Consider the following 12585-nt stretch of genomic DNA (forward strand, 5'->3'; position numbering starts at 1 on the left):
ATTAGTACCTCTTTTGCTAATTGACTGCTTCAAAGAGATTTTTCATTTTTATGAAAAAAGGCAAAAAATCATAGTGTCCATCGTTCATTTGCATGGAAGCTTTAGATAGGCCGTGCGCTCCGTTAGCAGCGAAGCTCTGTCCCCAGCAAGTACATTGAACATCTCAGCGTGAGGCTGCTCTGGTTTCGAGCTGTGTCTGTGAGCATCTGTGTTCCATCTTGACTCCATTAGCGTAATGTCTCCTAAGGTAATTGCTTCTTTGCTTTATGCTGTTTTGGCTTATGAACGATTTCATAGAGACACTTCACTCATGGATGGTGGTGTGTGGGGGGAAGCGGGAGAAGAACAGCTTTGCCATCTCCCTCTCTGCCTGTAAAGCAGGGTGTAGTTTCCGAAAGGGGTTGCCCTTCCCGCTCTGTCCAGACAGAGGGTAATCACGTGAAATAACTCCAGGCACTTATTAGCCCAGAGTCACTACCAAAGGAATGTATGTAGCAAACCTTACTAACTAGCAGCTATTGTCTATTAGATTTCCCCATATATTTACCTTCTTATACTTTGCCTACCCTAAAAACTCAAAGTTCTCCTTTGTCTTATAATTTCTCTAAAAATGTATTGTTGTTTCGTTAACATCCTATGAGAGCCCAAGTTCTAACCACCTCTTCGAGTTACTCATCACTGGGTACTCCCGGGTGTATGTGAGATAACATACATTAACAAGCTTTTGTTTGTTTTTCTCTTAATTTGTTTTTCCTTAGTCTAATTTGTGGGGCCCCAATAAAGAAACTTAAGATGGGTAGAAGAAAAAAATTTTCTCACGTCACCATAGTATACTTGGTATCTAGCTCTGAAAACTATTTTTTGACAAAATGAATGAATCATTTTACTTTACGTAAGTGCACTGTTTTATTTGCTACAAATCTGCTTAACAAATGTTATTTTTACTCTATAACATTCACAGAGAAATGGTTTATGTCTCTCTTCATCTCACACACAGAGACATAATATATTCTGTTTTACTATGTTCTGAATACAAGTAATATTTTATCAGGTTTGAGCAATTGTTCAAAAATTACATGTTTCTGAAGGCAGCAAGCAGAGAAGATGATTAATACATGTCAATCTATAGTCAAATGCAATGTGACAGTGGTCCATACTTCAGCACCTACAGACTGTGTCCCGCCGAGTTCTCCGAGGCCGCAGCCAGCCGCAGGGCCTGCTCGTAGCACTCCAGGGCCCGATTCATTTCTCCTTTCAGTTTGTGCAGGAGCCCAAGGATGCTCAAGCTTTCTATGTCTGATGCATTCCGCCGAAGTTTCTTTGAAACCAATTTCTCCAAAGCACCGATACTTTGATTGCTTCGATATGATGACATTTTTATTTTTATTGTTTTTAAATAATGAATAATTGCATCGTCTTCAGATTTCATTTGATACTCTTGAAATCGGCCATAGCGGTAATGAACCTCGTGCCGTAGATAATCATCAGAAACGCCCTTGGACAATAGTATCTGAAAAGTGTCGTCAGCTTTGCTGTACTGGCCCAGTTCTGCATACATCTCAGCCAGGTCGATATACGCCATCTCAAACGTGGGCTTTATCTTCAGAGCCTTTTCAAATTCATGCATAGCTGACCTAACTAACCTCTGGACATTTTCTCTATCCCGTCCTCTAGGCTGCCACTTTGCAGCTTTCTTTATTTGAATCATTTGTGACTTGTAGCAAATCCCTATCTGGTGATGCAGGAAGGCAGAGGAAGGTGTTGCCTGCAAAGCCATTTTTAAGAGCTGTAAACATTTATCCACAAAGCCCTTTTTTCTATAAAACACGGCCACATATCGAAAGACGTAGGCCTGCGAAGATGCGTTGTTCAGTGCCTCTTCAATGTACTTTTCTCCCTCAGCCTCTTGTCCTACATCCTGAAGCTTCAGGGCAAGGAGAGCCTTAATGTAGGAATCTTCTGGATTTAGCCGGACGGCCCGTTTTAGGGGGTCCAGACTAAATGTCCCAGGACCCTCTGTTGTTTCGTTAATTCTATCCAGACGAAAGGTAATAATTGCATACCCGGTGTTGAATTCAGGGTTTTCAGGCTCTGCTTCCAGAGCCTTTTCAAAGCAGGCTTTGGCTCGTTCATAACCCTTCCCTCCACATTTCAGTAAGGCCCACCCTTCCTCGCAGTCCATTTCTGGACACTCCACTGAATAGCAGGAGACACTGGCAAACTTCTTGCAAGTGTTCTCCACCTTGTCCAGGTAGATCTGGGCTTCTGACAGTCTGCCCATGTGGTAATACAGCCAGGCATAGTTGCCCCAGGTAACCAGCCTTCTCACGTCTGATTGGCCGGGATTTTCTGGCTGCTGTAAGTCTTCAGCTTCTTTCAAGCTCTCCAGGGCTTCCTTATTCTGGCCTTTCAGGTGTCTCACATAGGCCAGGAGGTGGTATATTCCCACATTAAATTTTGTGTCTAGGAACTCAATCTCATCAAAGACCCTGCTTTCTAAATCAGTCAGTTCAGATTCTTTAATTGGCAACTTCCAAGTGAAGTGACATCTCAACTGCTCCAGCCTGTCTTTGATCTGATCTTCATCAGCATTCTTACTGTGAAAACAAAAGCAGATTTACTTTGTTAGCAGAAGAGCAGCCAATGCAAAGAAGCCAGATACAACACTTCACCTTTACAGCTTAGCCTTGAAAAGGACACACCTGCCTGGAATTTTTTCAGTTTGTCTGCAGTTGACCCTTGAGCAACATGGGTGTGAACTGGCAGGATCCACTTATACCTGGATATGTTTTATTAAACATAGTCAGCCCTTCTTATTAGGGGTTTCACATGCAGGGATTCAACCAGCTGTGTATAGAAAACAGTATTTTCACATGTTTGATCTGTGGTGGGTTGAATCCTCGAATGCGAGGGGCTGACGGTAGAGTTTAAGGTTATAGTGTTCCAAAGAGTACCTATTCCTTTCTTTCCTGGCTTGGTTAAAACTGACAAAGTGCCTGACCAGGCGATGGCGCAGTGGACAGAGCATCAGGCTGGGGTGCGGAGGACCCAGGTTCGAAACCCTGAGGTTGACAGCTTGAGTGCAGGCTCATCGGCTTGAGCGTGGGCTCACTGGCTTGAGTGTGGGATCATAGATATGACCCCATGGTTGCTGGTTTGAGCCCAAAAGTCACTGGCTTGAAGCACAAGGTCACTGGCTTGAGCCCAAGGTCACTGGCTTGAGCAAGGGGTCACTCTCTCTGCTGGAGCCCCTCCTCCATCAAGTCTCATATGAGAAAGCAATTAATAAACAACTAAGGAGCTGCAATGAAGAATCGATGCTTCTCATCTCTCTCCCTTCCTATCTGTCCGTCCCTCTCTCTCTCTTTCTCTGTCAAAAATAAATAAATAAATAAAGTTATAATGAGTTTTTTTATGGGGATGGGGGATTAGGTGGTGAAGTTGGCATCCCTATCTTCCATGCTGTTTGATGGTCAACTGTATATCTAAGATCTGCATGGAGTTGGAATGCAATTAGCTTGACTCCATATTCTGGCTTCAGCACTTTTTTATCCAAGTAACCTCTTTGTGCTTCAGAGTTCCATATGTAAAATAGGGATAATAATAGTACATATGATACTGGGTTTGATAAGGATTTATTAGCCATATATGTTAAGCATTTGGAGCATATTATGTGCTATATAAGAATTTCCTGTTGGCCTGACCTGTGGTGGTGCAGTGGATAAAGCATCGACCTGGAAATGCTGAGGTTGCCGGTTTGAAACCCTGGGCTTGCCTGGTCAAGGCACATATGGGAGTTGATGCTTCCAGCTCTTCCCTCCCTTCTCTCTCTCTGTCTCTCCTCTCTCTCTCTCTCTCTCTCTCTGTCTCTCCCTCTCCTCTCTAAAATGAATAAATAAATAAAAATTTCCTGTTTTTTTTCTGGAAGATTTTATTGATTTTACAGAGAAAGAAAGAGAGATTTGTTGTTCCATTGATTTATACATTCATTGGAATTCTTGGTTGATTGTGTGTGTGTGTGTGTGTGTGTGTGTGTGTGTGTGTGTGTGTGTGACAGAGGGAGAGAGACAGGGAGAGGGATAGATAGGGACAGATAGGAAGGGAAAGAGATGAGAAGCATCAATTCTTCATTGTGGCATCTTAGTTTTTCGTTGATTCCTTTCTCATATGTGCCTTGACCAGGGGGCTCCAGCAGAGTGAGTGACTCCTTGCTCAAGCCAGCGACCTTGGGTTTCAAGCCAGCGACCATTGGGCTCAAGCCAGCAACCATGGGTCATGTTTATGATCTCATGCTCACGCCATTGATTCTGCACTCAAGCTGGATGAGCCTGCACTCAAGCTGGTGACCTCGAGGTTTTGAACCCGGGTCCTCTGAGTCCCAGTCTGATGTTCTATCTACTGTGCCACCTCCAGGCCAGGCTTGGTTGATTCTTCTATGTACCAGGACTGGGCATTGAACCCACAATCTTGACTTATTGGGGCAAGGCTCTAACCAACAGAAGAAACTGCCAAACTATTTTCCAGAATGGTTTATCAATTTATATTCCTATTAGCAATGTATGAATGTTCCAGTTATGTGTATCCTTTCCAGCATTTGCTTTTTCTCATGTCTCAAAATTATTTTTAACTCTGTCATATTCAAAAGAGAGACTTGGAGACTCTTGTAGTAAACTATGTGCTGTCCGTCACTTGCGATCTCTTCGTGGGACAGGAGAGGGAATCCTGAAGGAGAGGCTCCTCCTCTGTAACTGTCGGCAATGGCAGATGGGGTGTCTCTAGCAGGTGAGAACACTTTGCAATAGAAAATATGTCCTCCACTTTGTTAGTTGTTTTTTTGTTTTGTTTTGTTTTTACAGAGACAGAGTCAGAGAAAGGGATAGACAGAGACAGACAGACAGGAACGGGGAGAGATGAGAAGCATCAATCATTAGTTTTTCATTGCGCATTGAGACACCTTTAGTTGTTCATTGATTGCTTTCTCATATGTGCCTTGACCGTGGGCCTTCAGCAGACCGAGTAACCCCTTGCTTGAGCCAGCGACCTTGGGTCCAAGCTGGTGAGCTTTTGCTCAAACCAGATGAGCCCGCACTCAAGCTGGCATCCTCGGGGTCTCGAACCTGGGTCCTCGGCATCCCAGTCCGACGCTCTATCCACTGCGCCACCGCCTGGTCAGGCACTTTGTCAGTTTTAACCAAACCAGGAAAGAAAGGAATAGGTACTCTTTGAAACAAACACATCACAACCCTGATGAGATCTCTTATTTTCTAACATCTAGTGGAGTGGTGAGTGGCTCTTCAACTTTGAGCTTGCATCACGATCACCTGGAAGACCTATCATGTTACCCCCTCCTCACTGAGTTTGAGTCAGTAGGTCTAGGGTGAGGCCTGAGAGTCTGCATCTAACAGATCCCCAGGTGATGTGGATGCTCCTGCTTAGGAGACCACACTTTGAGAACAATTGATTTAACGAAAAGCAAATTTCACAGTGATAACAATTTGCACAGTTTCACAGTAACCATGAAACTTTTCATCAAGAAGAACAGAAAAAGAAGATCATCTTAAAAATAGCTTCTTCTCCTTCCCGCTTGTCCTGTATCAGATGGAAAGCTGCTAGCAGGCTAATTGAGTTTTCAAGTGAAAGTATTTTCTGCAAGGCAGCAGCACTAACCCAACTTTGAAGGAAAGGGATGGAAATACAAGTAATACTAAAATGAAGGTTAGGAGGGCTGTTTGCACTCACAGCAATATGGCTTTGGATGCTTTTATGCATAAAATCATTGTTTAGTGACAGTAGCTCAGGGAAACACGTGCTACTCAGATGATCACTGAATGTGGCGGCAGCCCTGACCTGCAGGCCTCTGGCTCAGCAGACGCGGTGTTCAGAATCCTGCCCGGTGTGTCTTCGGCATAAACACACCATGAATCACACAGGACAGAGGAGCGTCAAGAAGAGAGGAAACAGCCAACAGAGTGTGTAAATGTGTGTCTTTCTGTGCGTGTTTACAAGCAGAAAAGAGCAATAGAATTTAGAGAGAGTTTAATTTCTAAGGGGCAGGGTTCCTCCCTGCAGAAACTATATTTAAGCACTAAACTAAAGTTCAATATCGGGATTCAAGGACCAGCTCTCTGTTTGATTGACAAGCTAGGTAGGTGAATTTGATTTAATTGAAACTCTATTAGTTGCCTTATCAGTTAAATAGATAGGTTAGCCTTCGATAGTAGTTTGCAACCCTGGTCTCTGGGAGTGAGGCCCAGGCATTAGAATTATAAACAAAACAAAATAAAACAAAAAAAACCCCCAGAAGCCCCAAGGTAATTTTATTGTGCAATCATGTCTTAAAACCACTGAGCTAGATTTTTGCTACTCAGAGTATGGTCTCTACACCAGCAGCATCAACAGCAACTAAAGTTTATTAGAAATGCAGAATCTCAGGCCCTCCCATGAGCCTATCAAATGAAACCCTTTAACAAGGTGTTTGGGTGATTTGTTGGCATTTTAAAGTTTGAGAGGTACTTTCTCAGATGACTCTTAGGTCCCTTTCGGGGAGGGTGGTCAGGGACTCATTCCTAGTCTGTACCGATCTTTCTGTGAGGCTCTGAATCAGTACATTTATTTCTCTGTGCCTGGCGTCCCTGTGTGCACCTGATTAATCCACACAATATGACAAAGGAATGTAAGTCAAAGTGTTTTGACCTCTATACAGAGTGTCTGACGGTTGCTTTTGAGTTTACTCAGGTTTGAAAACACGTGCCAATCATCCACAGAGAAAATCCCTAGCCCAAGAACTACGCTGCTCTGAAAGTTTCAGTCGTTTTTGTACCATCTCAGGGGGCTTGGTGCTTATCTTTGTCCCATCATGATATACATTTTGGACTGACTCCCAAGTATTCCGGTTCTAACTGAATATTCTTGAGCTCCTGATTCTAGAGCAGATTCCTTACCCGTCAGCTGGCCATAGGCTGCGGCTATGTGGGACCCTAAAGTGGCAGCAGAATGACATGTAGAGATGCTGTTCTTTCATTGACCCTCTCAGCCTCCAGCTCAGCCAGTCTCTCTGTATTGGGGTCTAGGGTATCATCTCTCGGGGGCGGCGGTTTGGCCGATCTCTGCCGCACTGGTCATTGCTAGAGAAGAGTGATTTCCAACAAGGGGTAATTTTTGCCCCTCAGGGGGCCTTTGGCAATGTCTGGAGGCATTTTTGATTGTCACAAGTAGAGATAGGGATGGTACTGATATATAATGTGCAGTGGCTAGGGCTACTGCTAATCATTCTATAATGCACAGAACAGCCCCTCACAACAAAGAAGTACCTCGCCCCACACGGCAATAATGCCGAGACTGAGAAACACCAATTTGTTCAGAAAGAACTTTTAGCAGTGATGGACATGTTCCAAATCTGTGCTGTCTAATGTGGTGGCCACCAGCCACTGGTTACTATTGAGTACTTGAAATGAAACTAGGGTCTCTAAGGAATTCAGTTTTAGATTTTACTTTAATTAATTTAAATACCTACATAGTGGCTATAGGATTGACCAGCACAGCTTTGGATAAAGGTCTGCACTGTGAGATGCTTGGCTTGCTCCACCCATCTTGATGGAGACAGCAGATAACTTGGGAGAACTTGGGAGACATCCATTTCTTTTTTCTTTTTCTTTTTTGTATTTTTCTGAAGCTGGAAACGGTGATAGACAGTCAGACAGCCCGACCGGGATCCACCTGGCACGCCCACCAGGGGGCGATGCACTGCCTACCAGGGGGCGATGCTCTGCCCCTCCGGGGCGTCGCTCTGTCGCGACCAGAGCCACTTTAGCGCCTGGGGCAGAGGCCAAGGAGCCATCCCCAGCGCCCGGGCCATCCCTGCTCCAATGGAGCCTCTGCTGCAGGAGGGGAAGAGAGAGACAGAGAGGAAGGAGGGGGGTGGGGGTGGAGAAGCAAATGGGTGCTTCCCCTATGTGCCCTGGCCGGGAATCGAATCCGGGTCCCCCGCATGCCAGGCCAACGCTCCACCACTGAGCCAACCGGCCAGGGCCGAAAAATCAGGTTTTAATTGCTAATGAGCCCTTTTCTGCTAATGAGGTCATATGTCTGACACTCAGAGGCTGATGATTTTCCAAGCACATGAGTGTGTTTTTGAGTGAGTCCTTTAGAATTTTAAGACTGACAGGACAGAAAGGGCTGAAGAAAGGCTTGCCCATCTCTGGGACTTGGACCATGGCTTGTCGGGAGCCGATCCACTAATGCTGGCTAACTAGGTCACAGCAGAAGAAGATCCACAACTGCTGGTTGACAAAGTCACAGCAAAAGAAGATAGAGTCACCGCAGTAAGACCAACAGCTGCGGGTTGACAAAGTCACCGCAAGGAAAGACACGATACTTCCCCCTTTAATCTTTTGAATTAATCTGGCCTTATATCCCCTCTTTTTCTGGGTGTGTGCTATTATTTGTGGCACAGGGATAATAGTACCGTACTTTCCCTGTAGATTTGTAGTAATTTCTTTGGAAATGAGACAGAAGGTGTAAGTTCCACAGAAAAGCCTGTAAGCCCCTTGAACTGGGCTCATAAACATAAGAGGCTGGCTATGATATCCCTCGTAAAGGGTTAAGTTTGTAGGAGAATTTCTTATTATTAATCATGTTAGAAAGAATATAGCCAGAACTTAGCTAGTGTATGAATATAGTAAATAAATAAAGTTTAACCAGACAATAGAATCTTAGATAAGGTGTTATGGAATGGCCTGTTGCATGGCCTGGGATAGGAATGCAGTCAGCAAGAAAAGGATGTTTTGCTAAGAGAATTGTTTTATGACTGAAGGCAGTTGCTGGACTTTCTCAGTGAGACACTCATGAGATTTATAAACTTTCCCAAAAATTATTTCTTCTGATAATGAGAGGTATGGGGCGGGGGGCATCCATAGAAGCAATAGCAATTAATGTCTTCTGAAATTATGTTGCTACTAAGCTATCTTGCGAGTGCACTCTATATATCTTTAAGTAAAAGTTACTCTTAATGTTATGTCAATTTCTTAATGGGCAAGCCTTTTGTTATCTTGTGAGAAAAGCCAGGACACTGCATAAATTCCAGGCCATTTGCCTGAGCAAGCGGTGGTCCTTTGCTAGTCCTTAATGATTTTGTCTGTTAATCTCTCTCTGCCCCTTGACTCACAACAACAGTAAAGTTGAGTTATTAGTTAAGTACTAATCCTTTAAAAGCTTTTACCGATGTTATCGCTATTCAAGTTATTTTTTAGTTGTACTTTGAATGATTTACCACCTGATCTGTAGTTTACAGATGTAAACTAACTGTTATCTGGAAACATGTAAACATAGTGAAACAGAAGCAATGATTAATACCATGTAATTGTAACTTGGTGTGTGTGTATAAAAAAGGAGCTGTACTAGCATTTGGGGGAGATGCCTGGCAGTAAATGCTAACAAGAGAATAAAGAGAAAGAAAAGAATTCGGCTCTCTCACTCGATTTCGCCGACGCCGTCTCTTCCTGTGGGACCCCTGGATCCCCCCCGGGGCTGGACCCCGGCATTTGGCGCCCGATACAGGGACCTACAGGTAATCCCCCCTCGTTGTCTCGGGACGGCTAGGACTCCACTCAGGGTGCTGCAGACCCCCCTGTAAGAAAGACAGGGTGAGGATAGGTGGAGAATTTCAGAACTTAAGATTTTGAGAAGTCATGGGCCATACTGAGTCTAAAGAAAGAAGACTCTTTATGAAAGTCATTAAGTATACACTTTCCCTAAAAGGAGTTAGTGTTTCCACTAAACAAGTAGCTCGTTTTATGAAATTCATACAAAAATGTTCTCCATGGTTTCCAGATGAGGGAACGCTTGATTTCGAGGAATGGGTTCAAGTTGGAGAAGAGTTAAAACTTTATTATGAGCTACATGGACCAGAAAAGGTCCCAGTTGATACATTTGCTTTATGGAGCTTGATTAAAGATGCCTTAAATCCAGAACATGAGATGCATAAACTTTCTAAGGCAACTGCTCCTCCAAAAGAAGAGACTCCATTAATTAGAAGTAAAAGGCAGTCTCAAGATACTACAAATCATGCTATGGCCTCTTTAAAATTAAGTAAACATCAGGATGATAGTGAAGATCATTTATCTCCAACAGATGAGGCTGAATTAGAAGATGAGGCAGCTAAAAATAATAGGAATAATGAGGATTGGAAGTCAAAAACAGTCTTGCCCATATTATATTCCTCCAAGACTGACAAAAAGGATGAAAATAAGGCTATTAAAATGTCTTTGCCTCTACCAGTACAATCACCAGATGTTAATGAAAAGAAAAAATCATCAGGGTTAACAGGGTTGCAGAAGGCAATTCAAGCTTCTTGCGACCAAGGGGAAACTGATTTGGCATTATGTTTCCCTGTGGCTGTGGCTGGTGAATTTGATGAGGAGGATCCTACATGGGAGCCGCTTTCTTATAAATTATTGAAAGAGTTGAAAATGGCTTGCAGTCAATATGGACCCACCTCTCCTTATACTATGTCTTTGATAGAAACAGTTTCTCATAATTGGATGACTCCTTATGATTGGGAACAAGTGGCTAAAGCTTGTTTATCTGGAGGAAATTATCTCCTTTGGAGAGCTGAATATGAGGAGCAAGCTAAACAACAGGCAGTTAGGAATCGGAGGACTCATAATCCTGTGATTAGAGAAATGATTACGGGAGAAGGAGAATTTGCTGATGTTAGTGAACAGTTAAAACTTTCTAAACCAGCTTTGATACAAGTGAATAATTGTGCTATATCAGCTTGGAGAAAGTTGCCAGCTTCGTCTGGTGGAGATGTTACTGTGGTAGGAGTAAAACAGAAAGGTGATGAACCTTATGAGGAGTTTGTTGCTCGGTTGATTCAAGCAGTGAGAGGAGTTGTTTCGGATGAGGCGGCAGGAGATATTATAATTAAACAGTTGGCTTATGAAGATGCTGATTTTACTTGCCAGGCCATGTTGTGGTCAGTGAGGAGAGAAGGAACGATAGGAGATTTCATCAAAGCCTGTCAGGATGTAAATCCTGCTTTTGTTCAGGGAGTAACTATTGCTGCAGCTTTAAAAGGAGAAACGTATCCTCAATTTATCAAGACTATGTATCAAGGAAAAATGCCTTCTGTTAATGAAGCTTCCTCTAAGGGAAGTCTTACTTGCTTTACTTGTAATCAAACGGGCCACTTTAGCCGACAATGCCCTAACAAGAGTGAGCAAGCAGGCCCAGGAGTGCAAGGGACAGCTCCTGTAATTAATAATACTAATAATAATGTCCCATTACCTAAGACTTTGTGTCCACGCTGTCTAAAAGGATTTCATTGGGCAAAGCAGTGCCATTCTAAATTTCACAAAAACGGACAGCCATTAGGACCAAAGTTAGGAATAGAATGGCAGCCCCCACATAATTTAAATCTAGCAAGCAATCCAAGTAGCAATCAGGGAAACTGGCAAGGGGGCCAGCCTCAGGCCCCGATAACAATTGGGGCCAGCCTGAATCCATTTGTCAACTCCGGTCTGTCTCAGACCTCACTCGGGCCTCCCGCATGGCAGGCGGGAATTCTACCACTGAACCACCCATGCCTCCATGCAAAATATGAGAAGCAAGCCTCTTGTGGAGGTTGAAATGGAGGGATTCCGGCTGCTGGTTGCAGCAGCTATTAGAAGTCAAGAATGATTAGAAGACTGAGATGAGTTTTAAAGTTGTGTTATTATCTGATTTTCTTTAGTAAATAGAAGGACTTAAGAGTTTGGAAAAATTACAGGTTTTTTTGTTCTCCTCTTTCTCTCAACTCATTTTATTTCTTTCCTGTTCTATGCCTGAAAAGAGGGCAAAGGGAACACCTGTTTGGATATGGCTAAACAAAATCTCATAAGCGGCCGTTCTTGAAACTTTTCAAGAGAGAGTTCTGTTTAGTTTCTATCCAATATGTTCCAGTCAAAATTGCCCTGTGTAAAAATCAAGCAGGCCATACTCTAATCTCTAAATCCCGGGTTTCTTTCTAATCTGTCTGATTTGTCTACTTTGTCTGATTCTTGTTTGTGTTTGGTCTTTGTTTAATGTTGTCTAAATGTAATTTTTTAAGTCTTTGCATGCAAAAATTGAATATGCCGGCTCTAATATTATAAAATATCATTCCTACCAATTTATAATTTTAATTGAAATAAGTAAAGCGTGCTCATTTAAATTTAAATAGTATAAAATATAAATCCTAAAAACTTGTTAATTTTGACTAAACTGCTTCAAGCTTCAGGCTGCTTGCTGCTGCTGCAGAGCATGAAGCAGAGTAGATTTGCCTAACAAAGGTATAGATTTTTTTACTATAGAAAAATAATGAAAGTCACTAGAGTTTTCCAGCTTTAATGTGTTCTTTAAATTGCCTGTTAATTAATGAAGTAGAAATGTTTTTATGAATATAGAAAACTCGTATACTGAAACTCCTGCAAATCTTCTTTATCGTGCTTCTTACTTTAAAAAATTTCTTTTAAATGCTGATATACAGAATTATTCAACAGCTGAGAGATGCTGGAATCCTACAGGAGATGCTGAACCTGTTTCTTCTGCAAACTTTTACCCTCTTTT

General features: G+C 42.8%; 1 protein-coding gene across 2 annotated transcripts in view; it reads right to left on the bottom strand.

Moving 5' to 3' along the window:
* Positions 1-902: 902 nt before the first annotated feature.
* LOC136381357 (interferon-induced protein with tetratricopeptide repeats 1B-like) overlaps positions 903-12585 on the bottom strand; it is a 34406-nt gene continuing 22723 nt past the window's right edge. For both annotated transcript variants that reach the window (XM_066349982.1, XM_066349981.1), the window contains exon 2: positions 903-2597. In XM_066349982.1, coding sequence (XP_066206079.1) covers positions 1166-2597 — 1432 coding nt within the window. In that variant the 3' untranslated portion in view covers positions 903-1165. The remainder of the gene's footprint in view (positions 2598-12585) is intronic.

This window comes from Saccopteryx leptura, chromosome 9 (assembly GCF_036850995.1).
Source record: "Saccopteryx leptura isolate mSacLep1 chromosome 9, mSacLep1_pri_phased_curated, whole genome shotgun sequence".
Classification (NCBI taxonomy): domain Eukaryota; kingdom Metazoa; phylum Chordata; class Mammalia; order Chiroptera; family Emballonuridae; genus Saccopteryx; species Saccopteryx leptura.